Source organism: Penicillium coprophilum (genome assembly GCF_028826855.1).
Source record: "Penicillium coprophilum strain IBT 35676 chromosome Unknown utg000002l_segment0_segment0, whole genome shotgun sequence".
NCBI lineage: Eukaryota > Fungi > Ascomycota > Eurotiomycetes > Eurotiales > Aspergillaceae > Penicillium > Penicillium coprophilum.
Genome location: NW_026622721.1, coordinates 406,541 through 430,721, shown reverse-complemented (window position 1 = coordinate 430,721; position 24,181 = coordinate 406,541). Strand labels below are relative to the sequence as shown.

The following is a 24,181-nucleotide window of genomic DNA, read 5'->3' as shown; positions in this document are numbered from 1 at the left end:
TTTTTTTCCACCGTAGTCCACATAGTGCACAATTGTTTGCTCTGCCATCAACCTTGCCTCATATTTTAATCCTCACTTCTGGTTTGGTGTATATAAATTGAACCATTCGCACTAGGCTGACTTCTAGGTTTTCAGAAAATTATATATCAATGCGTATAATCTGCGATTGCCTTCCTCCAGAGGCCTGCCTCCTCGTTGTCGATAGATAGGTGGCATTTGCTGATGATTAGGGAAGAAGATGAGATCTGGTTAAGCTACATGCTGAACCAAAGTAAGTGTCTTTTCCAGAACTAGCCTACAGCCTATGAACAACCCGACTAAGGCCATGATAGGTGCTCCTCAGCTGACTGTCTCCCGCCGTTCCTAGTGACTTTAGTCACAACGAGACGCATTTATAGCCCTACAAGAAGCGATTCAGAAGATAATTCTTGACTACTCCGTTTTTCAAATGCGACCATTTACCAGATATTGGTGCCCACACTCCTGATGACAGATGAGAAAATATAGAGCCTCCATAACTTGTGGTATAACATGGAGGTAGGGCCTGGACTCGCATTCAACAAATGCCTGGCTTTCAAAGTATTTATTTATCATCTGGTTGTGGACTGATATCGAGTTCAGCGCACTCTCTCTCTATGCATGGCATAGTCTTCAGCAGTCAAAGTCCATCAACTGAATTTATTGCTTTCTCTTCGTTCTATTCGATAGTCTGTACAGGCATTTGCCTATTCTACCTCGAAATGTGCGTGTATATATAGCCAGGTTCAATTATTGTTTCCTTCGAAGACCTTTGAATGTATTCCAAACCATAGTGCCTCTTCTCAAGATCCAAGCTACTCTTCGTACAAATATTCACCGGATAGCGTCAACTAGCTCAGCAGCCGCTGGGGAGGGCTTCCGCAACGAGCACAATCCGCATAAATCCTAATGCACAAAGTCATCACCGATTAGATCAAGAAAATATACAGAATGTACACCATCCGATGCAACAATCTTCCCGTGATACCTCATCAAGCTCACTTCCCTTTTCTATTGAGCCCCAGCCCTAACCAGATCCCCAAACCACGTCTCCGCCTGTGCGGCCAGCACCAGAGGATTCCCAACTTCCACAATCTCCCCCTTATCCATAACAACAACCCTGTCAAAGTCCATAATCATATCTAGCCGATGGCTGACCGCGATAACCGTATAGTCCTTAAACTCTACCCTGATGATGTCTTGCATCACGCGTTCCGTTTCACGGTCAACACTCGAGCTCACCTCATCCAACAGTAATATACCGCGATCCGAGCCATTTCGCGCACGAAGAAAACGTCTCAATAGCGCACGCCCAAGCGACATAAGTTGCCGTTGTCCGGCGCTGAGTGTCCCCGCGCTCATACCTGCTTCCTGACCACCACGCTCCTGGACAAACTTCCACAGGTTCACGGCGACGAGCACAGCTTGGCACTCCTCAGGTGTTGAGATATTGGACGGATCTAGATTCGCTCTGAATGTTGACCCATCAGGCAGGAAAACAGCTTCTTGGGGTACGGCGATTATGCGGTCGCGGAGTGTAGCTCGGTTTATACGGTGGAGCGGCGTTTTATCAATAGCTGCGTTCCCAGCTGTCTCGGGGATAGGATCGAGGAGCTTAAGGAGCAGGGCGATGAGGCTGGACTTGCCGCTTCCGGTACGACCGCAAATAGCGATCTTCTCACCTGTGTTGATAGTGAGGTGGATGTTGCGGAGGGCTAAGTTGGACGTGCTGTCAAGCTGATCTCCTGAGCTAATTGAAAGATTAGCACGCTGTGTAGTTAGAGTAAAATCTATAGAAATAGCTTTCTCTTACCTGTAAGTTGCAGATACACCTATCAATTCCACCACACCGTTTTGAGGCCAAAGTGCTGGTGGAACAATATCCTCCTCGTCTCGATCTTCAGGCTTCACATCTTCACTAAACATCTTGAGACGAGCGATCGCTCCAATAGATGTCTCTAGCTTGGTGTAATATGTGACAATGCCCGATATGTTTTCTCCAAAGCTCATGAGGGAGAACAAGGAGGCACCGGCAAAGCCAGATTTAGAGTGAAGCTGAACGGCAAGAGCTGTTATCACCACTGCTATTATCATGACTACAAGGTCAAGAACAAGGTTGAGCCACTGTTGGATCATGAGGAGAAGATATGCGGGTCGTTGGCTGTCATCGATTAGGCGATTATTCTTTTCGACGTCGTTGGGGAGGAAACCTATTTATTTTTAGTGTTAAAAAAAGCCAATTTGTGACGCGGGATTTTGTTAAGTGGTGTGAGACTTGGCTTCTGGGTATCTTTCAAGTCATAATCCACTCACCGAAAGCCCTTAGGGTTATAATTCCTTTAACAGTATCGAGGAAATGTGTGCTGAATCAAATTCGATTAGTTCACAGTATCTCACTTGGTTAGTATATGGTCTTCGGTATTGAGAGCCTTACTATAAGGGACTTTTAGTCTCGAGGTCTAGCAACCTAAGCTGTCTGGATGTCCGAAGATAGAACCTCTGCAAGACATACAGTAGGGCGATGAGAAATGGGTAGCTTATAGCCAAGTAGACAGACGATGTAAGCATAACGGCGGCTTGTCCGAGAGCTTGGAAGACCTGCAATCTTTGTCAGATAATTGGGCAAAATCTGGGGGCTCTGAAGGCGAGTAGCAGTCATTGCAGAGCTTCATTGGCATTGAACTTATAAACATACGCAAAAAGTGTGTTCAAAGTTGCATCTGGCAGCTCTGTGTCTATAAGATTTAGGTCCTGCGAGAAGAGATTTGTGACGACACCAGTATCCGTCCTGGTGAGGAAGCTTAGCGGTGCGTGAATAAGTGTTCGTAAGGCATCCTGGTGGAGACTAGCACCTGCTCTTTTCACAGAAACGACGAAGATCGAGATGCCGAGAGCAAATAGCGAGATCAAGCCACAGATTTGAAGCAAAGCGTATATCCCAGCGTAGTAAGCATAAGAGTGCACTTGATGTTCCGAGGAGATATCGTCAGTCCAGTATGTAAGCCCTGCAATAATTAGCATCAGTCCAAGCCATCTCAAATTCTGGGATAGGCTGCATCTCGCTTGATCGAAAGGACGAGACTGTCTGAAGGCAAAGACGACTCACAAATTGTTGGAAAGTTTGTGAAGAACCCCCAAAGGACACTAAGGAATAGACTGCATGCTGCTAGAAATAGTCCCATGCTCCTAAAATAATGCTTGTATACCGTTTTATCGCCAAACTGCCGGGACGTATCCGTTTCCGTATCTGGTGCGGAGGATGATATATTCGCTATCGTCGTATGTATTACTTGTGGCTTTGATTTCTGAGCTCTCTTCTCTGAATATTTTTGCTCGGTAGGAGCAGCGCTATCAGAAGAGCCTTTCAACCCCAGCCGTGCAACATATCCCTGACTAGTCATCAGTGTTTGAAAGGTACCTTGCTCGACAATGGTGCCGTTTTCGAGTGCTATTATATGATCTGCCGCAGGGAGGTGCCCAATACTGTGGGTACATAAAACGACTGTAGTGCCTCGCCGCTTGAGTAATCCATCTAGTCCGAAGACTTGCTGGAAGACCTGCTCCTCGGTGTCTGCATCCAGACCACTGAAGACATCGTCTAGCACTAGAAGATCAGATTGTAGGTATAGAGCTCGAGCAACAGAAACACGTTGTTTCTGGCCCCCGGATAAGACAATTCCATCGGAACCGACATTTGTTCGGTCTCCCTGCGGTAGTGTGGCAAAGTCGAAGCTCAGAGAGGTAGCCTCAATAACTTCGGTATACTTCCTCTCATTGGGTGGAGAGAACCCTATGATGTTGTCCCTAATTGATCCGTTCGAGAGGAATGCTGTTTGGTCGCAAAATCCAACGTGAGGAAAGCTATTTCCCAAAACCACGCTTCCCTCGCTAAAAGGTATTTCTCCAAGTAGCGCCTTGCATAGCGTGGTCTTCCCAGATCCAACAGGTCCAACAACAATAGTGAGTGATGATTTAGGTACTCGAGTATTAACATTCTTCAGCACGAACTTATCTGCCTCCCAACCAAAGTTTCCACTCGTGATCACGACAGGGTGCTTTAAGTCCAATTTGGGGTCAGACAAAGTTTCGTTCGCAGCTCCAGCCTTCTCAACATTCTGTCTTATATCACCAAGAACTTGGCGGAAGTCATGCCGAGTCTCGCACTCCAAGAAAGCCTGGATTCGACCCAAGCAAGCCAATCCAGAGACAATTGCGGGGATAGACTGAAAGACCTGTGACAACGGATTTGTCAACAGCGTTAAAAAAGAGAGACTAGTGAATATCCTTGAGGCATCGAAGTTTGTTTGAGTAAATGCGAATGCTAATGGCGGGCCTAGTAGCACCGGGAGAAAGCCTAAAACCGCCGCAATTATGCCAATTTTGCGGAATCGGCTTCCAGTCGCTAGCTCTTCCACGCGAAGTCTCTGCACGAAGTTGCCAATAGCAGCAGATAGGCCAGAGAGTTTCAAATTCTTCATGCTGGCAATGACTGTGGCCGTTAAGCCTACCCGCTTTTGTACGCCTGCCATCCACGACCGCTGCGAATCCCCGGTGAAATTTATGAGGATCCCCAAGCAGATGAAGCAGACTATGACAACTCCCATTGGTGCGACGAACACTACACCAATTCTGTTGTACAACATCCATCCGGCAAGACCTGCTTGAATTATGCACGCCCAAATCTCATGGAGACTTCTGAAGCCTATCTGAATTCGCTCCAAGTCTGTGCTCATCAAAGTCAGAGCGGCGCTGTCATCTCCAGTCCCGATACGGGCTTTCGTGGCTTTGAGGAAAATTTCCGTAATTAGTATTGACCTAGCCATAGTGCGCATTCGATGGTGGAAATACCTGTTCTCATATATCAGCAGCGAACCTTGAAAGTATCCAATTAACAGATGTTCTTATACCAGTAGAAGCCCGTAGATATAGCAAGTCCCGAGTATATAAGTAAGCTAGCACCAATAAACCCGTATCCCATGTTCGCATCGAGTTCAGACTGGGATAAATGATTCAATAGCTTTTCAAGGAAAAGCGGTTGACAGAATGTGAAACAAAGAAGTGCCAACCGCGGAGGTATAGGAAGTAGAAGAGGAACCTTTAATGTGCGAATAAGCACCTTCACCAACCCAAATCTGTCGCCCTTGAATTCAGAGTAATTCACATTCTCCGAGAACTCGTCGTGAAGCGAACTGGCGGTAAAGGAGCTATCCAGAGGGTAAAGATCTCCAATAGTCAGGACCTTGTTGTAGCCAGCCAAAAAGATCTTGTTCAGCCAAAAGAAGACACCTAACGAGAAGATACCACTCGTCTCTTCTGGACTATGCTCCTTCTTGTCCCAGCCCACCCATCTGGACTTTTGCTGGGCTTCTAGTAACAATATTCCGGTCTTCAGCGCTATAGCAGCTACGAAGATGCTACTATAAGTGAGTTCCGACCTGTCATCCGATGACAAAAACAGTGTTCTTGCCTGCGCCACATCCAGGAAAAGGGTCAGGAACAAGTAGCTGCTTAGCAGTATAGATGGCCTCGGGCTTTTGCTGTGATCAACCACACTCAGCATGATCATGAGTAGCGCTGAGACAAGGTTGAGGACCGATGATGCAATAAACATCGCGGTCACATCGAAGGACCCAGCCCCAACTAATATGAGTAGTGAAAGTTCAAGTCCAACATAGGTTGAGATAGCACCCTGCAGCAGATCAATCAGCACCCTATGGCTCCACAGCTGTCTACCGAAAAATGGGGCCTACCAATTTTATCAACTGGAAAATTGGAGCATTCACCACGGTGGGCTTTCGTGCCTGGGACATTGTGCGCCATAGTGATGTTACGATGAACAAAGCGGACGGAATGATGGAGAAGAACAACTGCTCAAATTGGATATTGAAGTCAAAGATTTCTTGATTTAAATGGAGCAAATTCTCTTCTCCAGTGGCGAATGGCATTGTAGACGCTCAAACAAGTTGATTTCAAAGCAAGCTTATTTGGTTGCCGCAACAAGTCGTGTCTCCGCTGTTCGGCTTCGGGAAAAGAGGAAGAGGGGGAAGAAGAGGGATATCCTTTGGACCGTCGAAGGCAACAGCACTGACATTGTGTCAGGTGATCTGAGTCTTATCACTCGGAGTAGGTGCTACTCCGTACTGCTACTCCGTAACCTGTACCTTGTTGAAGCTAAATCCAATTTGGAAATCTTAGTAACTAGGTGATTTATTGTACAGTTATATATACATTTACTCTGGAGATTAACATCAATCGCCCGGGTGGTCTAGTGGTATGATTCGCGCTTAGGGTTCACCCAAAGCATTATTGCGCGAGGTCCCCGGTTCAATCCCGGGCTCGGGCCGATTATTTCCTTTTTTTCTTTTTTTTTTTTGCCCATGTCTCCATGGGTATTAAATTCACCAACAACAACACTCGGAAAACATTGAGCTTCATTCAGGTTAGAGCCTAGAAATGTCCATGTGGTCTGACAGGCCTTCCCTTATACCTACGTCCGGACTACTCCCATCTAATACTAATCGTATCAAATCGTTACATGTGTGCATCGAGGTGCTTACAGCTCCGGAAGAAGCCCCTGTTGGTGCGTTCGCGTCAGCAAGATGTGGTATTGCGTGATATCTATCCACTTTCGGTTATCAAAGTACTGGTAGGTCACTTCGAGGGGGAAAAATCTTACCGTCCCAGAGCACGAAGCCGATTTCCATCTATAATATCATTGTACAGCTCAAACAACGTAGATGCCGTGCTCTTTCACATCGTCTTCATCTAGTAAAACCCTTCGACGCATGTTGTACTCTTCATGTCCCCGGCCGCTTCGCCGCAGCATGACTCGACAATCAACGGGTACTGCAAAGATTTGAGATCCTCGGGCAAGAGAGGCTGTCTTCCAGTTAATAAAGCGTAAAGCCTAGATGTTGATATCATTGGCCGATTTCAACATCATGTGCTCATGATAAGCCTATGCTGTACAGCATACCCTGTGCCGGTCCATACACCAAGCTCAGTCTATCTGTCGCTTTAGCTTAGCAAAGTTACGCCCGGAGCGAGGTATAAAGCCTCTCAGTAATTTGACTTTGCGACCAATGCAGATTCCGTCGGATCATGGATATGTAGGTACGCGTAGAGGAAAATCTCTCGTTTCACAGGAGCTCCAATGAAATCTCCGTCGCTATCAAACCAACTAGATACCCGGTCAAATTTTGGGCTCAGTCCTTGGGGCCCCGGTGGGCTGTGGGCCCGGGGTGAAAGCCTACTAAGCCCTTGTTGGGGGCCATTTAGGGCCCGAAATGTACCAAACAATACAAACATTCCAAACAAAATGTGACTTTTTAATTACTATACGTCCTGTCTCTCGCCTTTACCGCGCTAAAATTTTAGTATTTTAATCACTTTGTAGTTGTTTGACACTAAGATATACAAATCACATTTGTAGACACGAGGAAACGTGCTACCTAAAGAACTTATATACTACATACTCTGGTACAGATCGAAGACATATATCTGATCTTGAAGTATATAGCAACATTTTTTTCACCTCCTTTGAGGGCCTGGCAATCACCACTCTACACGAGCACTTCAATCGGTGGGTTAAAACTTGTTTAAAAGAGGAACAGGTTGTTGCTGAAGACTACCGAGCATGTACCGGCTGCTACCGACTTTTCTTTTTGGTGGATCGGGAAGCTGTGGATTCGGTTCTGAGCGCAGCGGAAGGTGAAGATGAAGACACATTTGTTCGTGTGGTTTATGCTGAATGGGAAGCAGAGATACCTAAAGAAGAAGAAGAAGTCATTGCGAATGGTGATGTGTTGAGTCAGAGAAGCCTATTGAAGGATGTACCTAGAACGATGTGGGTTGGATGAAAATGAGCCGGCATTGGGTAGAGCTGCCAGGGTTCCATTGAATGGGAGATTGGGATGACTGGGAATCGTACTATGTTTAGCCCCCAGAGATTGGGGACATCCCCTAATGTCTAGCTTAGGTAGCTATTAGGCGGAGATGGATTTTAGCTTGCTACCAGGTATATGCTCAAGTCCGCATAGCCCTGTCAAGTATTTTAGGCATGATCCATCATTCTTGAACAAACCCACCAATCTTGGGATTCACTTGGGCATAATCTTGGAAGATTGCATTCATGGATTGGCGCGCTGACTGGAAAACCCAAGTGAAATCCACATAGGCAACTCCCTTTAGCCTATTTTCGGCCTTATTTACCTGGGTAGGTAGTCCTTCCAAGGCCCACAGGTTCACATTGGGAACGCCCCCTTTTGCTGAGCGAGGTCTCGAGACAAGGTTATAAGAACATGAACGTGGAAGCTTGTCATGAAATCCTTGGGGCTATCAGGGTAACTCCTATAAAAGACTTTCTATCAATTCTCGTCTTAATTAGAGCACCGGACACAAACTGTCATCTTGAACTCGAAAGATATACTTGACTCGTGCGCTTCTGGAGGGTCCAGCCCGTCTTGTGGTCCAGCGTGATAGCCAAAACAGAGGCTGCCAGAACAGTTATAAGCGATCTCTAGGGGCTATAGTGGGCTATCGTTTCTGAGCCGAGATATGAATGGGAATGGCGTGTGATTCTGCTACAGCTCCTCTGCCCTTTGTCGGCCTTTGATATGTACCAGTTCTTCTTAAGTCGTAGCCCATTGTGTGCGGGAATCTCTTAAGGCAAGATGGACTCAGTCGATCACATACAGGTGGATTCTCGTAGGAGTTGACGCATTGTCATCTTTGCTGTCAGGGACACTACCCCAGTGTCGCCATTTGTCCAGGGCTAGCTCTTCTCCCTGGCGCAGCGCACTTTGCCGTTTAGTTATCCCATGTCCAGGTTTGTATTTGACCTCAATTGACATTGATTCTTCTTATTTTGAATGCCTGTTTTGCTCATGGCCTTTCGGGTTAGGTCCCCTAATATGATAGGCTCAGCAACGAGATACATTAAACTGCAGCCTCGCGTCAGCTTTCAGTAAGCGGAAAGCCTTCAGACAACGGTGACGTCGGTTACAGGGATTCTGTCTAGTAAAGGCTACCGAAATACCCATCAAATTCCGTGGTGTCAGATTGTTGTCAAAGATTCCTATGAACTTTGACCTCAGCAAGCAAATAGACAAATACATTCTCACGTTCACTCGATATGTTCTATTCCATATCATTTGCAGTTAAGACCCAAAATGAATTCTCCCCCATCAACCACTGCCACGCTAGCAATCACACCGTCCAAGTTCTCCCTCAATCTCAGCCAGCCACCGACAATCTCACGGCAGTGCCAACCATAAGCCAATGCACTTTTTGCTCAACCAACAGTATTCAATCTCGGTACCAGCTAGCGTCGCAGTGACTTCATTCGCGACAACATCACGACGTCAGGCCCTAAACTGCTGCGCCTAGATATCGGCGGAGGCGGGAAGCGCCGAGGCTTTATTCTTCAATCGCGAGTCGGGTGGGTCCGACGATCGCTTTTTCGCCCTATTAGACCCTGAACACCCTACCAAGCTCCATGTTCCACCTAGCAAACGAAAGAGGTATAACAACCCTTTTTGAGGTAGGCATCGGTATTGGTTTGGAATAAAAGAGGGTCTGATGGTGCCCTGGTGGCGGGTTGGCGAGAAAGCGGAGGTGATGGCCCTGGGTGAACGAGCTTGGCTGGGAGAGGCAAGCGGGCGGCATATCACTCTCAAAGTAGAGGGGGTGGGGTCTGAGGTTTTAAAACCATCTATCTACTACCAGTGAAGCACAGTACGGTGGCTATCCACCCAATTAAAGAGTTAATCTAAAGATGAAGTGAACAATGCCTGCAGTGGCGCTCTGTATCTAGGCGATTCGCTCCTTTTTGTGGGCCCGTCTCTGTTTTGATCCCTCTTCATCAAGCTGCAAAGATTCTGACATGTTAACTATGAACCTCCATGATCTATATTTAACATCAGTATTCGATCGAATGAGCTATCTAGGTGGATTTAACGTCTAAGATAACCATTTTGCGCAGTCAGCATCTATGTTATAATCATATGTACTTAAGGTACTGTGTCTTATGTGACGAGTACCTGCCCCAGCAGCCCGAGAAAGTCCCCTAATGCAATGCACATGCATACACGTCACTTTGCGTTTTTTTTGTCAGTAATTACAATACCAATAATGAAGATTCAGCAAACTACGGAGTACATAGTTGGGTAATATGTACCCGTCACCTTATTTCCCATTCGATCGACTGTATGCATTTGAAAGAATACGGTAATTTATATCGGCAGCATGCATGCACATTCACTGCATTGGGGGACCCTCTCGCCTAGGCTGTCCTAACAGGGTATAAACACCTGGCTTGTCAACATTTTAATAGTAGAAAGATAATACAACAAGGTTACAAGTGGCAAGAAATGTGCCAATGCATCAAAAATCAGGATATTAGCTACCAATAAAAGGGTTAGTGTATAGAAGGCCACAAAGACGCACTTTCATATGTCCTGGTCAAAAAGTGACTACAACATTATGCACCTACATCCCGCCTCCTGACGAACAGATGGCCGGCTTATCGTACTATAATGGTAAGCGCGGATGTTACATCGAATGCATCTATCCTGCAAACCCCTCTTCGAGACTTTTAAAAGCAGTCAAATCCAGCATAAGCAAAAATACTATCGACTCTTAGCATCTTTTGATATTGTATCAACATCATCATGTTGTCGACGTTGTGGCTGAGTCTTCTCATTGCCTTCGGCTTTTTTATTGTCACCACTCTTCGCGGTCGGAAAAGATATCCGCTGTCCCTTCCTCCAGGTCCTAAACAGCAACCCATAATTGGAAATCTGAAGGATCTACCAACCCCAGACCAACAAGATTGGATGCACTGGCTAAGACATAAGGAACTATATGGTAATAGAGAGGACCTGGAGAGCACAAAATATCGGGATGTTAACTATTTCCAATTAGGACCAATCAGCTCACTCACAGTACTGGGAAGACATATTATCATCCTCAACGACGCCAAATTGGCCGTGCAGCTACTAGAGAAGCGCTCAGCTATACACTCCTCGCGTCCAAAAAATGCGTTTACTGAAATGTAAGTGAAGGCATCAAGAAGATGACAGCATGGTAACTGATATCACCAGGTCGGGGTGGGATTTAGTCCTTGGGGCACTCATAAACCCAGACCATGTTAGAAAGACACGAAAACACCTGTATCAAGAGATGGGTTCAAAGAATTCGGTTGCTCGCTTCAACGATACTCAGGTAGCAGAGGTCGCTCGCTTCTTAGTGCGGGTATTGGATCAGCCAGACAACCTCCAGCACCACATACGGAAGTGAGTCCATACATCTACTCGATAGAACGATATTTTTGTATGCAATAGCTAATTGGGAACAGAGAAGCTGGAGCAATTGTCTTGAAAATTGGCTATGGATATACTATTGAACCACATGCTCGTGACCCTCTTGTGGATCTAGCCGACAAGGGGATGGAGGACTTTTCCTATGCGTTGCTTCCAGCAACATGGGCGGTGGAGTTTATCCCAATAAGTAAGTAATGACTGGGGGATTATTCCAACCCACTGAATCATGGAACCCTGTCTGACTCTCTGGCCAGTGAGATATCTCCCGGCCTGGTTCCCTGGGGCAGGATTCGTGAAGATTGCGCAAAACTATAAGTCCAGATCAGAGGCATTCAGTGGTGTGCCGTACGCATTTACCAAGCAGCAAATGGCTAAGGGTCAATTTGTGCCGTCCTTCCTGTCCAATCTTCTTCAACAAAATCCTGTGGAGCCGGGGACTGAAGAAGAAATGGTCATTAAGTGGTCAGCTGGCTCTTTATATGCCGGAGGCGCCGATACAGTGAGAGCAAATCTGAGCTATGCGCATTCTATTGGACTAACAAACAGTAGACTGTCTCCTCAATTGCGAGCTTCTTCCTCGCCATGGCCCTTTTTCCTGAGGCACAACGCAAGGCTCAGGAGGAAATCGACACAGTGCTTGGGAGTAATCGACTACCCCAATTCCAAGATCGAGACGACCTTCCATATATCAATGCACTAGTCAAGGAGGTTCTCCGATGGCATCCAGTTGTACCTATGAGTGTGGCACACACGTCAACACAGGACGATACATGCGAGGGTTACTTCATCCCCAAGGGATCTTCGATTCTTACAAATGTCTGGTGAGTCTCTCTTGTCCATTCTAGCAGACAATCATTTCTAATGCAGTCTTGGATATCCCAGGGCATATACGCATGATCCAACCGTCTATCATGACCCGATGAGCTTCAAGCCGGAGCGCTTTTTGACCACCCCCGACCGCAAAGTCCCAGAGCGCGATCCGCACATGCTCGTATTCGGGTTCGGTCGTCGCGCATGTCCCGGGCGCACACTAGCAGACGCCAATGTTTTCCTCACAGTCTCGCAGGCTCTGACTGTTTTCAGCATCTCAAAACCGATAGAAAACGGAGTCCCTCAGGATATTCCACTCAAGTTTCTCCCGGGTGTCATCAGCCATCCAGCTCCGTTCAAGTTGTCGATCCGGCCGCGAAGCGCAATGCACGAACAACTCATCCGAGAACTCGGTAAACAACATCCTTGGGAGAAAAGTGATGCTGAGTTTATCCCGACTGTGTGATGGTCCTGATCTATATAGACTCGATGACTGTTGGTCACTTCATCTAGTTATATGGTTGCGAAAGGCTCTTCAAGACAATTGTTTGGGTCGACAGAATATGTGGACCACTTTCATTTTGGATATTTTTCACTGGGAGGCGGCTTTCTTGAATCAAATTGCGCTGAATCTCAACTAGTATCGAATGCAGTGTAAGATTTTTCACTCTAGTGGCATGTTAAAACTTTGTGTGGCCTTCTTGTAGCTTGTTTTCATTGAAGATATCATAGCATCGACGTGCCCTAACATACAGCCCAAAATAGACAACCAATACTTCTAGAATAGAATAAGAACCTCACAGGAACTCACGGCCCAGCGATTTTGATGGTAATTAATCGTCCAACGCAAGGAATCATGTGAAGAGAAAGGGCATGAGCTACACTTGGAATGAAATTAGTTCTCGAGTACTAGCTATCTACACTATGGGCTGCCGTCAGGTCGTCACATGTTATAGCACCAGTCCCTGTCTTGCTGCAAAAAGGCATTTTTCGTTCGAACGGGCTGCTGGAACTCTCTTTGCGCCTTCGAGGGCCTTGGTTCTGAATATTCCCATCAGCCTCTTCTTGCTTCCTCCACACGTGAGTGCTACCTGTATCACACCTCATCATTCTGCCCAGTTTTGCTCGATATACTGAGGGCAAATCTCACATATAAACAGTATACGGATCTATGTGAGGCGCCCACAGTCATTGTGCCAGTGTATATTCCAGATAAATTAGAAAGGAGACGCGATCGAACCGGAGAGGATTCAGGTAGTGAAGTTATCATTCCTCTAGTAGGGTTGCTAGAGCCGATACGTCATTTTGATGAGGTGATGGAGACAATCTCAGCTGCTAATAAAGCGGCTCCCTTGGCTGGTTGCCATTATGATGACAGTATGGAGTATTTATAGCCCTGCAAGAGGTCAGGCAGTACTTTTTATTCCGAAAATAGATAGTTCCCATTATGGCACTCCTTTTAATCTTATAGGGGTAGTTTAGTTCCATCAAAATTGGGTCAAGTTCATCCATCGCTCATAGGACCATTTTCTGAACGAGACCAGTTCTGCCGTTTGATCTTCTCTCCTAATTGTTCGATTGACATTATGTGAAAACCAACTTAGACTTGATGATCACAGAGTCGTAGTTCCACGTAGTGCCTCAACGCCAAAGCAGGTTAGAAGATAATGCCATATCGCGTTTCACAGTGTTGCTGGACCATTGTATTTAGGAAGTGACTGGAGAATTTTCGCTTTGTTTATCATATTGCGAGTCAAAAGGGGGGCTTGTAAGCCTGCTGGGCTATATACATCGTTTTTTTTCTTTGATGTCCTTGTTGATAGACAATGCATGCTCGACGAAGCTTTGTTCCAATTCAAGCCTGTGTCGCTCACAAAGAGCGCCTCGGAAACGTTCTTGGTCATATCCTTTGTTTCCTTCCTCAATTCCGAAGATACACAATGTATTCTCGAATATGTTAGATCCATGCCTCAATTGACTCTACCTCGTTCACAAAGAGCGCATCAATTATTTAATGGACGCTGGATTCCATCTCGACTCTCATTCCATCTTCACAGCCAGCATCCAACTTTACATTTATCATTTTCTGTTATAAAATGGTGCTGGGCAAGCACAGACTAGGTGTGGGTACACGCCCCAAGCAACGTCTTTGGGAACGACTTGGTCTCTGGTCGAACCCCGAATCCCAAACTATGGTAATGAACGCCATTCGAAGAGTTCACGATAACGAGTACAATGCCTTTACTGGTAGAGGTGGACTTCCCATTCGCCTTTTTCGTCGAGCATCTCTAGAGAAATAATACGTGATGGGTTCATCGCGGAAATACCCAATCTACCAGCGTCAATTCAAGGCCTTGATCATCAAGAGATTGCTGACGCTCTACTAGATCTTTGTCAGTATTACCGACATCATGATCCGACTAATTGGGGACTCGATCCACCAAGTGACCCCAATTGGCAACCACCGGCACCAACAGTGGCACCAGCAGTGGCACCAGCAAAGACGGCAGCAAATAAAGTGACAAGTACTGCAGCAACTCCGGCAGGGAAAACGGCAGGGAAGACGGAAAGGAAGACGGCAAGGAAGAAGGCGTCACCAGAATCAACACCAGAACCAACTGCAACACCGGAATCAATAACAGAGCCAACAACAGAATCAGCACCAGAATCAGAGTCATTGCCCGCACGGAGATCAGCACTGGCATCAGTATCACGACGCAAACGAGGTTTGGATACCACATACGATGATGATTATGATGATGGTGATGAAATTCCACCCCGAAAGAGGCTAGCATTTGGGGAGATGCCAGAGTACCCAAACTTACCAGATCCAAGGAGGTTGCGTGTTCAGGGGCAAGAGGCTATCCTAGGACTGAGATTGATGGAGCAAGATGTTGCTGTGGAAGATATTGGTATGGAAGATATTTCTGATGAAGAGGAAATTCCTATAGACCCAGAGCTTTTAAGGGAAGAGGAACTCTAGATACTTATATAAGACGGCGCATGAGTAGGTAAGGTGTGTTAGAGATAGGGAATATAAGCATTACCCCAAATGTCAACGGTTTGACTTTTTTTGCTGATCTAGCGAGATTGTTGGTTTCTGCATACTGCTAGCATTTTAGAATTTTATATGATCTAAGTTTTAGTTTTGTGCTTGTAACGAAAGCCTCAGAGTTCGTCAGAAGATCTACGCCTATCTAACCCTATGAGTCAGTATTAGATGAGTTTCAGTGATAGCCCGATGATCAGTAGTCCTTAATACCACACGAGCAGTAATTGCAGTAAAAATAGCACTCACTACAAGCTAAAGCTACTAGTTTCTCATCTGACAATCCGACATCCTGAAAAGGTTTCCCTGGATATTATTGACCGCGCCAATCACCACAAAGCAAGCTAGGACCCATCCACATAGGCACGGAACACTTCGTATTCGACTCTTTTTAGTCTCATTTCCGTCCTTGGCGGTTGTATATATTAGGTCACCCTAAGCCGAAGAATAAAGGCGCCATCTTCTCCCCCCTTCAATTAGAAGAAGGAAATTATGGCGTCAAATTGTGTCCGAAATGTCCTCATCAACACCCTACAGGCTGGTGCCATACCCAACCATGTTGCATTCATCATGGATGGCAACCGACGCTATTCAAAGATTCATGGCATGACAATTGCAGAAGGACTATTTCGGGGGTCTCAAGCCATGACAAAGGTATGGCTTATGTCAATATCATCATAATCAATTGTCAATATTGACATGAACAGACCGTGGAAGGCTGTTTTATGTTAGGTATACCAGTCGTCACAGTCTATACATTCAGCATTGAAAACTTCAAACGACCAAAGGAGCAAATCGAACCGGTTATGGAGGTACTTAAAGATTTATTCATCGAGTATGCTCAGCCAGGGGGGCTATTAGAGCGATATCAATGCTCGATCAAGGTGCTAGGTCGATTGGACTTGCTTGGCGACGATATAAAGGAAACAATCGACATTGTCGTGAAAAGATCTTGCCGCCAAACAACGAGATTTCTAAACGTGTACCTGGCATATACTTCGCGTAATGAAATTGCTCGTGCAGTGCGAGTGTCAGCAGAAGAATGTTGTCGGGGAAAGATTTCTCCCTCAGATATCACTGCCCAGTCACTGGCACGTCGAATGTATGCAGTCGATGATCCTCCAGTGGATATTCTTGTTCGGACATCGGGAGTCCATCGAATGAGTGATTTTCTACTCTGGCAATGCCATCGGGATACTGATATTCAGTTTGTGGATCCACTCTGGCCGGAGTTTGGCATATGCGATCTTTTCTTTGTTATTGTTCGCTGGCAAAGGAGCAAACGCCGTGTGGAATTACATACACCAAACATAGGCGTCCTCTTGACTTGCTTTATCTGTGTTGTCATGTCGTTATTACCATTGTTCTATTTTCTATGAATCGGTTTTTTTTGAGCAAGATCTCTTGGGTGTGATGTACAGTCCAAATGAATGACATAGTCTTCAGATCAAAAATATATGCCTTGAGCTTTGTTATCGGAAAGACTCTTCTCGTGCGCTATGATTGGTGGTGACATCCGAAGGCCGGTTCAGGCCTGATATTTCAGGCACCCAATCCGGTAGAATTCGGCAGAATCTCGGCTTGGCCAATTTCATCCCTCTTGAGATCGTAATTATCAATTCACTCTACGTTCTTGTCTGACCTATGCAAGTTGAGCAAGATAATCTTGACACTTAAGACTATCTCATCGACTTTATATCGTTGGCCGGTTGATCTATATAGTCTCCCGCAGTCACCGGTGTGTAACGTCAGTCCCTGTCTGCCACGTTTGGGCTCAATTAGGCAAGACATACACATTGCGCCTTCTATATTAGCTCTACACAAAAGAAATATTTTGGGAGCAAGTCAATATTCCTTATCATGGCTTCACCCACAGTCGTTGACAAGTTATTTTTCTGTCCTGGATGTCAGAGGGGTGGCTTCAAAAGCATTGGCGCCGTCAAGGCTCATTTTGAGTCCAAAGGCCACAAACTTGCTTGCGGTCCATGCGACAGATCTTTTGGAAATGTAACGGCCTTGCTCAAGCACTCGCAGAAGCATGAAAAGCCACTAGATGGTCTCGACCCCAAGCCTCTCAAGTCAGCAAAACCAGCGCCAAAGAGCACAAAGCAACAGAATTTCCAGGATATTTCTGAAATCTTGCCTGCGAAACCCGCAAAATCAGCCCCAAAGTCTATGAAATATGACAAATACCCGGATCTATCTGAGTCTTTTGTCAAGGCTGCAAAGCCATCCCCAAAAACTACGAAGCATGAAAAGTCGCAGGATAGTTCTGAGCCCTCGTCCGTCAATGTCGCGAAGCCCACTTCAAAGAAGACGAAGCTCGATAAGCCTCAGGATCTTCCCGAGCCCTTGTCTGTCAACATTGCGAAATCTGCTGCAAAGAAGACAAAGCTTGAGATGTCCCAGGATCTTATTGAGGCTTTGTCTGCCAAACCTGTGAAGTCCGCCTCAAAGAAAGCGAAGCTTGAGAAGTCCTCGGATCGCTCCGATATCTTGCCTCCCAAGGCTGCAAAACCAGCTCAAAAGCGCACATCAAACCAGGCACCGGTACGTGCTCCGGTGAGGGTAGAGGCTTATGAAGATTTATGGAACAAGACCTCTGAAACTGGACTCCCGGATTCCTCGTCGCCTGCCACCCAAAACGCAAATTATCATGCTGTTCTGGAGCCGCTCGAACAAAATTTGATCTTTCGCTACTTGTCGGCACGATGTCACTCGGAAACCCGCCTGGCCACAAGAGGCTTCACATTTCGGGCTGGCCTGGCAGACGTCAGCAGACGCCCGTCGAAGAAACCTCCTCCAAAGACAGGACACTTCCGCCAAGTTCCTCGCTCTTCGGACGGCTTGCCGAAGAGGAGAGCAATTGTGCTTGACTGTGAGATGGTGCAAGTTGAGGCAGGGCGTCGGGAGCTTGCATTTTTAAGCGCGATTGACTTTTTGACTGGCGAGGTTCTCATCGACAATTATGTGCAGCCGAAAACGAAAGTAGTGAATTGGGATTCTCGCTTCAGCGGGGTGACTCCTGGTGCCATGAACAAAGCTGTCAAGAAAGGGACAGCGTTGAATGGCTGGGAGGGGGCGCGCTCGAAATTATGGGAGTTCATGGATAGTGAGACTGTTCTCGTTGGCCACTCTCTCAACAATGATCTTGACGTCTTGGGTATCATTCACTGGAACATTGTCGACTCCTCCATTATTACCAGCGAAGCGGTGTTTTACACTGTACACGCCCGTGAAGCCCTCAACCGCACATGGAGTCTGAAGACTCTTACCAATGAATTGGTCAATTATGATATTCAAGTCGGGAAACAGGGGCACAGTGCGCTAGAGGATGCACATGCAACGCGGGATATTGTGATCTGGTGTCTGAGATACCCGGAGCACCTGAAGGTATGGGCGGATAACGCCCGTGATCAAGAGGAGGTGCGCGTGTACGAGAGGGAGTTGAAGAGGACGACGGAGGAAGAGGCGAGGGAGCAAAAGAGAAAACATGATATGGAGATAAAGGTCCAGATGTTGTCTCGTGGTGTTGCTGATTTGGATGTTCATGCCATTGACCTGTCTGATGATGCTAATGACCCCGATTATTCTTTTGTCAACCATGATGGTGGTGATGTCGAACTTGAACAGGTGACTATTGAAGCGGCCGCAGCTTCATTCTTTTGATATCCCCATGTCTAAACATGTAATATCTTTATGCAGGTAATTATCTGTTAATTCTGATATTATATGATACTTCAATTACAAGTGTTCAGCCGTGCAATCATTGAACTATTCGCTGCTATCGTTGTCTTAGATAATCGACGTGCCCCTGCAATGCAATATGACAAGAAGTGAATTATGTCCCCAACGTCGACGCCAGATGGCCTTATCTACAACCTCACAACCTGGAGGCACTGTTATACACAGTGGCCACTGTCATCATCGACACAGTTCGTGTCTCTCCAGCGATACTAAGAGAGGGCTGCCACATTATCGAGTGACTCAGCCTGGTATTGAAAGTAACAAAGCTAGGCTGGATGCTAGCCAAAAGACCAAGTCTCTTCCCATCACTCATCAGACCATCGTGTCTAAGAACAAGCCGAAGCAACCTCCCAATATCGACCGGTGCATCACTTGCTCCAGCAAAAGTTACAATAGGATCATTGCGCTGCTCAAACGCCTTCTCCAGACCCAAATGCTGAACAAAGACATTCTCATCCTTGGGGTTCCTATAAAGGCTCTCCTTGCTTGGCTTGAGAACAATCTCCACCTTCGAAAGAATACTCATGTTGATCGCAGTAACCTCAACCCGTTGCACAACATCCCAAATAGCACTACTACTCCCGTCCCGCTGCGGTATAACCCTGATAATAACCGGAATCGGCGATGGATTATCAAGTTGAATAGCGACCGGCACACTCATCACAATCTTGAAGCTAAATCCAGGAACAGAAGCTAACCCAAGAATCTTCTGTGTCTTCTGCGTCAAGGATAAATCCACATCCCGCATCGATGGAAGCAATCGCTGGCTACGCACCCGGCTCACGATGCTGCATCGCTGCAACGCAAACCGGATCTCGTCCGCATCTACTGTCGGGTAGCCTAGCGTGATGGGGGCTGTCGCGCGTTCGACCTGCCATGAACCATTGCGCATATATCGTAGCTGCGCCTGGAGGTAGTATTCGATGCAGACTTTGGCTCCGCTCCATTCGCTTGAGAATGTTCCCGGTAATGGGTGCTGTTCGATGGTGTTCGCCTCTAAAGGAATGAAGCTCTCTACTTGTGCGTGGTCGCGCACTGCTGACAGCGAAGCTGCTTCGGGGATATCGATTGAGAAGGGGATGTTGATCCAGTCGGTTGGGGTGCTGGGTGAGGGTATGTGCATAGGTCCGTGTAACAAGGTTTGGGATGGCAGCTTGAAGAACCTCCAGTCGCCGTAGTATGTGGTTTTTGACGGGTAGCCATCTGTTATTAGACGGGCTTTTGAGCGTCCAATTAATTTAAGTGAGATCTTGGCGTCTGGGGTCACGATGTGCGAGTGTCGGTTCACGCTGCCGATTATGGTGTCCCCTGCGACATATGTCCATATTGGAGGCGCTGCAATGGATATATTGAGGCTAGGACCTCCAGTTGTCTGGATGGGATGCATGGCTCCATAGCCGTTGAAGATGGCCCCTGAGGGGAAGTTCTTTGAAAAGAAATTTAGTTAACGAGTTTCTTACATAACTCAGTGAGCAGGGGGGCCGAGGTGTTAGCCAAATCAGGCTGTTAGCGGCCACAATAAAGAATTGCAAAGTGTGGGGATATGCCTACAGGGATAGTCCTAGTGCTATGTAGACGGGAGTAGTTCAAAGGCAAGCGGGCATAGGGAAGGGAAATTCCCAACGTTCACATTCCAGTACGGAGTACACAGTAATTGTGTGGAAGTGTATTTCAAAGCAAATTGATTAGTCCATATACCGTTCGCTTTTGCCAACTCGATCTCGACTTCACTTGCCAGAGACACAACCATATCAGTCACTTGGGGACGTTTTCTTTCCATTTTACGCTAGTCCCCATCTGGCAGGGCAAAGGAGAAGACGACGACCTCCAATGTTGTCATAAGCCTAGAAGCTAAGAAGGCGTAAAGGCATCAAAGTAGGACCTCAAACATAACGTCGCTGATATCATCCTAGGTCAACTGGATCGGATGATTGAACTTCTAGGTCGTCAAAAGACAAAGTGGCCAGCTCTACATTGTTTACTTCCAGCAAACACCATTAATCAAGACCAATAAACTTGGGTATCAAATTCGCACTCGAGAGAGCAGTGCTAGAATACGACCTCCTCTCACATACAAGTTTCTTACATACAAGTACAGCTCCAAGAGGTCAAAAATCTCCACCAATTCACCAGACAAGACAACGTCTCAAGTCGAGCAGGAGGGTCCTCAAACAGACCCAGATAATCTGCAAGACAAAATAACAAAAAGGATACACGTCCAAATAAATTCAAGGTCACTGTACGCCCGCCCAGACGCCGTGTAAAAATAAAAGCCAATTGAAGACGCCGTATGCATCAATGATGTAAAATGTGTATAGTCATAGCCACCCAGGACGGAGGTAATATCAGCATTTGAAGGGTAAAAGTAAAGTTAGGTCGTTCCACGTATTCCCGGTGTACGCCTATGTACCGAGAGGGGGGGGGTATCATGCAGTGTGGGACAATATTTCAAGGTAAGGGGAAGGGGGAGATGCAGCTTTTGTGAAGCTGGCGGTGAGATGTATCACTCATTGGCCTGCTGAGTTCTAGCAGGCCATGATTAAGGATTATTATGATTTCCGTGCTTTGCAAAGCCATGTCCGCCACCATTTGCAGACTCCAAGAACGGCGGTGCGGCCGTCATCCTTGCGCTCGGTGCCATCCGGGTTGCCCAGGACCATGGAGAAAACCCAAAAAAATGCGGCTGTCCATGCGAAAAGGAGAATAACAATGCTGAATAATGGGGATAGGACCAGAACGAAAAATGAACCAATCACAGTATAAACCTCGCTCGGCTCCGACAGGACTGACTGTTGGTCCGAATCTGGCTCTGAGCGGATCCATTGGGTCGACTGCGTCGAGGATGATCGGTCTTCCACTGATGGTGGCTGCAAGCAAACGAGCCGTTCATGGATGTGGAGGACAGGAGAAAGAAGGTCACAAACTTGGGATGTGAATGTTGTTGCGCGAAGGTAAGGGGAGAATGAGCAGAGACGGAAAGGTGACACAAAGACGGCGAAAAAGAGTGCGAAGATGGTATATAGAGAAGCGCCGAACGAGTAGAATGGGATGATTGTGAGACGGAACTGTAGGGTTTTATTAATACATGAAATAATTGGAATACCATACTGCGAACTTACCAGCATCAGGAGAGCATCATGACCCTCATTGGTGACTAATTCGTCATCTGGAATGGCTCGTTTTCGGACACGAATTATGCTGGGGTTGGAATGTTCCCCTGGCATTAATGACGGTCGATCTGCCCAGCTGCTCTGGGCTCGCTCTTCTTTGTATGCACCACTTGATGTCGAGCCAGCCGGAACGGTATCGGTCTCTTGAGGGTCTGAACCGGGCCAGGAAGATCCACCCAGTGTCTGGTTATGGTATACACGTTGTGCCCGTGAGACGGATGAGCGCGGACTGGCGTCGCGGCTCGGTAGAGGAGACGAGGATCGGGATCCACCTATGGGGTGCCCCAATACAGAGGATTGTTCTTGAGATCGACGAGCAGCCGGTGGAGGGGTGACGATCGAGCGAGGATGTGTCGTTCCAAAAGGTCCTGGATTCTGATAATAGGCGGGGCTATGTGACATCTCCGGGGACCGCATGGCCGGCGAGGAAAATAAAATCAGGAGGTAAAGACGAAGCAAGAGTCGTACAAGGTAGACGCACAGAGGGCGACTATTGCATGTAGAATTCACCACATGGTTCCCGCAATCGTAATCTTTCTGGCATAGGGGGCTCTCTGGTGACAAGTCGGAGGTGGAAGGGGGCGGGCAGAGAGGGCGGAAGAGAGACTTATAAGAGGCCACGGAGAACCGCAGCTGGAAAGAGCGGAAAAGGCAGGAAAGCCCAGAAAAGGCCGTGCAAGACAGCGGAGGAGCATTTCCTGCTGTTTGCAATCCCTCTCGCCAAGACGCCCAGATGCCGAGCCCTTGGCATTGAGTCGAGCCTTGTACGGGGTACAAGAATCATATGTGGGTATCCTGCCGATCCTGTTATCTCAGATATCAGTTAAAGTCATCTAGAGCGTACTAGATAACAGGGTAGGGCTGTGTTGGACAAGATGTAAGTCGTCCTACCATTAGACAACGATGCTAAGTGGCCTAGGGGGTCAAAAGTCCATATGAATTACGAGACTTTACCACCCGCCAAGACGCCAAGCAGCCATCGGGGATGATAAGTAAACAATTGCCGGGCTTTGATTGGTCGAGTTCGATGAGATGATCCGCGTTGAGACGAAGCCTGGAGTCTTGGCGGTAACAGGTGTACGCACGTGATGGCACGTATTGCTCCTATTGCCCAATTCTATATAATCTTGAAATCTTCTAATCTTGGAAAGTTACATCAATAAGCTATATGCATTTGAATTTTTTGATGATTCGATACTCATAGAGCCCCCACGGAACTTCATAAAGCGACTACAACATTTATCCATAGATGCCTACGCCCCAAATCAGGGGCAGTTACCCCCCAAGGGTCAAGGGTCAGGTGCCTAGGCGCCGAGAGGTTGGCGGGTGTTGGCATTCGACTCCGGACAAATAATTCTCAGGTTGTTCAATATCTTTTACCTAAGTTTTGTCAATAGTCCACCCCAGATGCATAGGATTAGCCAAAATAAATACCTCTCTCAACCCTCTTGCCAGATATCCCACCCCGAAAGTCTTGGAAGTATTGACTTTCTGGCTCTTTCATTCCACTGTCCCGCTGCGACAAATTCGATTATCTAGGCGAATCAACGCCCCCGACATCCGCTTTCCTGGATTTTCTTTCTCCTCAACGGGATCTCAGCTCTTGGCTTGGAGGGATTTTTTTCTGTCTCAATTCCTGGGCATTGTATACAATCCCGTATTCTCTGCTTGGCTGAGCGGTCAAGAGCGACTGATTGCGTGTTCTGTGCTCGGCACCGGCACCGTTGCCGAGCTCCCAGTCCAGTCTGCTGTTTTCCCTTTATCTACGGCTACACGCTGTTCATAACTGCCCTTGGCTGTCGGTATTTGCACAAATCACACGAATAATCATGTGCTTTTCCTCAAACTGAGCTCGCAATCAACCAGTCAACTGGTACAACTGGTATTAGCCAAGCGCGCAATGGCATGGCATGACAATGACAGGTGGCGAGTGTAGATCAATCATTCCCCAAACTTGGGCGCTGTTCTAAGCCAGCCACCCAACATGCCGCAGCCGGCCTACTCATGCGCTGGCTATGTATTGCTCTCAAAGAGTGATCGACGCTTCCATATCTCACAAGTCTCAC

The 24,181-nt window shown here is 47.0% G+C and overlaps 7 protein-coding genes across 7 annotated transcripts; 4 read left to right on the top strand and 3 right to left on the bottom strand.

The window, feature by feature from the left end:
• Window positions 1-1,029: 1,029 nt before the first annotated feature.
• Window positions 1,030-5,963, bottom strand: N7500_001557 (ABC transporter integral membrane type 1; the record flags this gene model as incomplete). Its single annotated transcript, XM_056672703.1, is given in 9 exon segments — window positions 1,030-1,768; window positions 1,832-2,228; window positions 2,332-2,381; window positions 2,453-2,517; window positions 2,531-2,684; window positions 2,714-3,023; window positions 3,125-4,866; window positions 4,926-5,707; window positions 5,769-5,963. 9 exon segments carry the CDS (start codon window positions 5,961-5,963, stop codon window positions 1,030-1,032), a joined length of 4,434 nt encoding a protein of 1,477 aa, XP_056536222.1.
• Window positions 5,964-10,688: 4,725 nt separating this feature from the next.
• Window positions 10,689-12,615, top strand: N7500_001556 (cytochrome P450; the record flags this gene model as incomplete). The annotated part of the gene is made up of 7 exons (XM_056672702.1): window positions 10,689-10,884; window positions 10,942-11,071; window positions 11,121-11,312; window positions 11,375-11,526; window positions 11,594-11,838; window positions 11,889-12,160; window positions 12,207-12,615. 7 exons carry the CDS (start codon window positions 10,689-10,691, stop codon window positions 12,613-12,615), a joined length of 1,596 nt encoding a protein of 531 aa, XP_056536221.1.
• A 1,630-nt stretch (window positions 12,616-14,245) lies between these two features.
• Window positions 14,246-15,132, top strand: N7500_001555 (uncharacterized protein; the record flags this gene model as incomplete). The annotated part of the gene is made up of 2 exons (XM_056672701.1): window positions 14,246-14,396; window positions 14,537-15,132. The coding sequence occupies 2 exons, from the start codon at window positions 14,246-14,248 to the stop codon at window positions 15,130-15,132; spliced, it is 747 nt and encodes a 248-aa protein (XP_056536220.1).
• A 558-nt stretch (window positions 15,133-15,690) lies between these two features.
• On the top strand, window positions 15,691-16,577 carry N7500_001554 (undecaprenyl diphosphate synthase family protein; the record flags this gene model as incomplete). The annotated part of the gene is made up of 2 exons (XM_056672700.1): window positions 15,691-15,852; window positions 15,906-16,577. The coding sequence occupies 2 exons, from the start codon at window positions 15,691-15,693 to the stop codon at window positions 16,575-16,577; spliced, it is 834 nt and encodes a 277-aa protein (XP_056536219.1).
• Window positions 16,578-17,058: 481 nt separating this feature from the next.
• On the top strand, window positions 17,059-18,867 carry N7500_001553 (3'-5' exonuclease; the record flags this gene model as incomplete). Its single annotated transcript, XM_056672699.1, has 1 exon — window positions 17,059-18,867. The coding sequence occupies one exon, from the start codon at window positions 17,059-17,061 to the stop codon at window positions 18,865-18,867; it is 1,809 nt and encodes a 602-aa protein (XP_056536218.1).
• A 214-nt stretch (window positions 18,868-19,081) lies between these two features.
• N7500_001552 (uncharacterized protein) lies at window positions 19,082-20,332 on the bottom strand (the record flags this gene model as incomplete). Its single annotated transcript, XM_056672698.1, has 1 exon — window positions 19,082-20,332. The coding sequence occupies one exon, from the start codon at window positions 20,330-20,332 to the stop codon at window positions 19,082-19,084; it is 1,251 nt and encodes a 416-aa protein (XP_056536217.1).
• A 1,162-nt stretch (window positions 20,333-21,494) lies between these two features.
• Window positions 21,495-22,532, bottom strand: N7500_001551 (uncharacterized protein; the record flags this gene model as incomplete). The annotated part of the gene is made up of 2 exons (XM_056672697.1): window positions 21,495-22,010; window positions 22,065-22,532. The coding sequence occupies 2 exons, from the start codon at window positions 22,530-22,532 to the stop codon at window positions 21,495-21,497; spliced, it is 984 nt and encodes a 327-aa protein (XP_056536216.1).
• Between the last annotated feature and the right edge of the window lie 1,649 nt (window positions 22,533-24,181).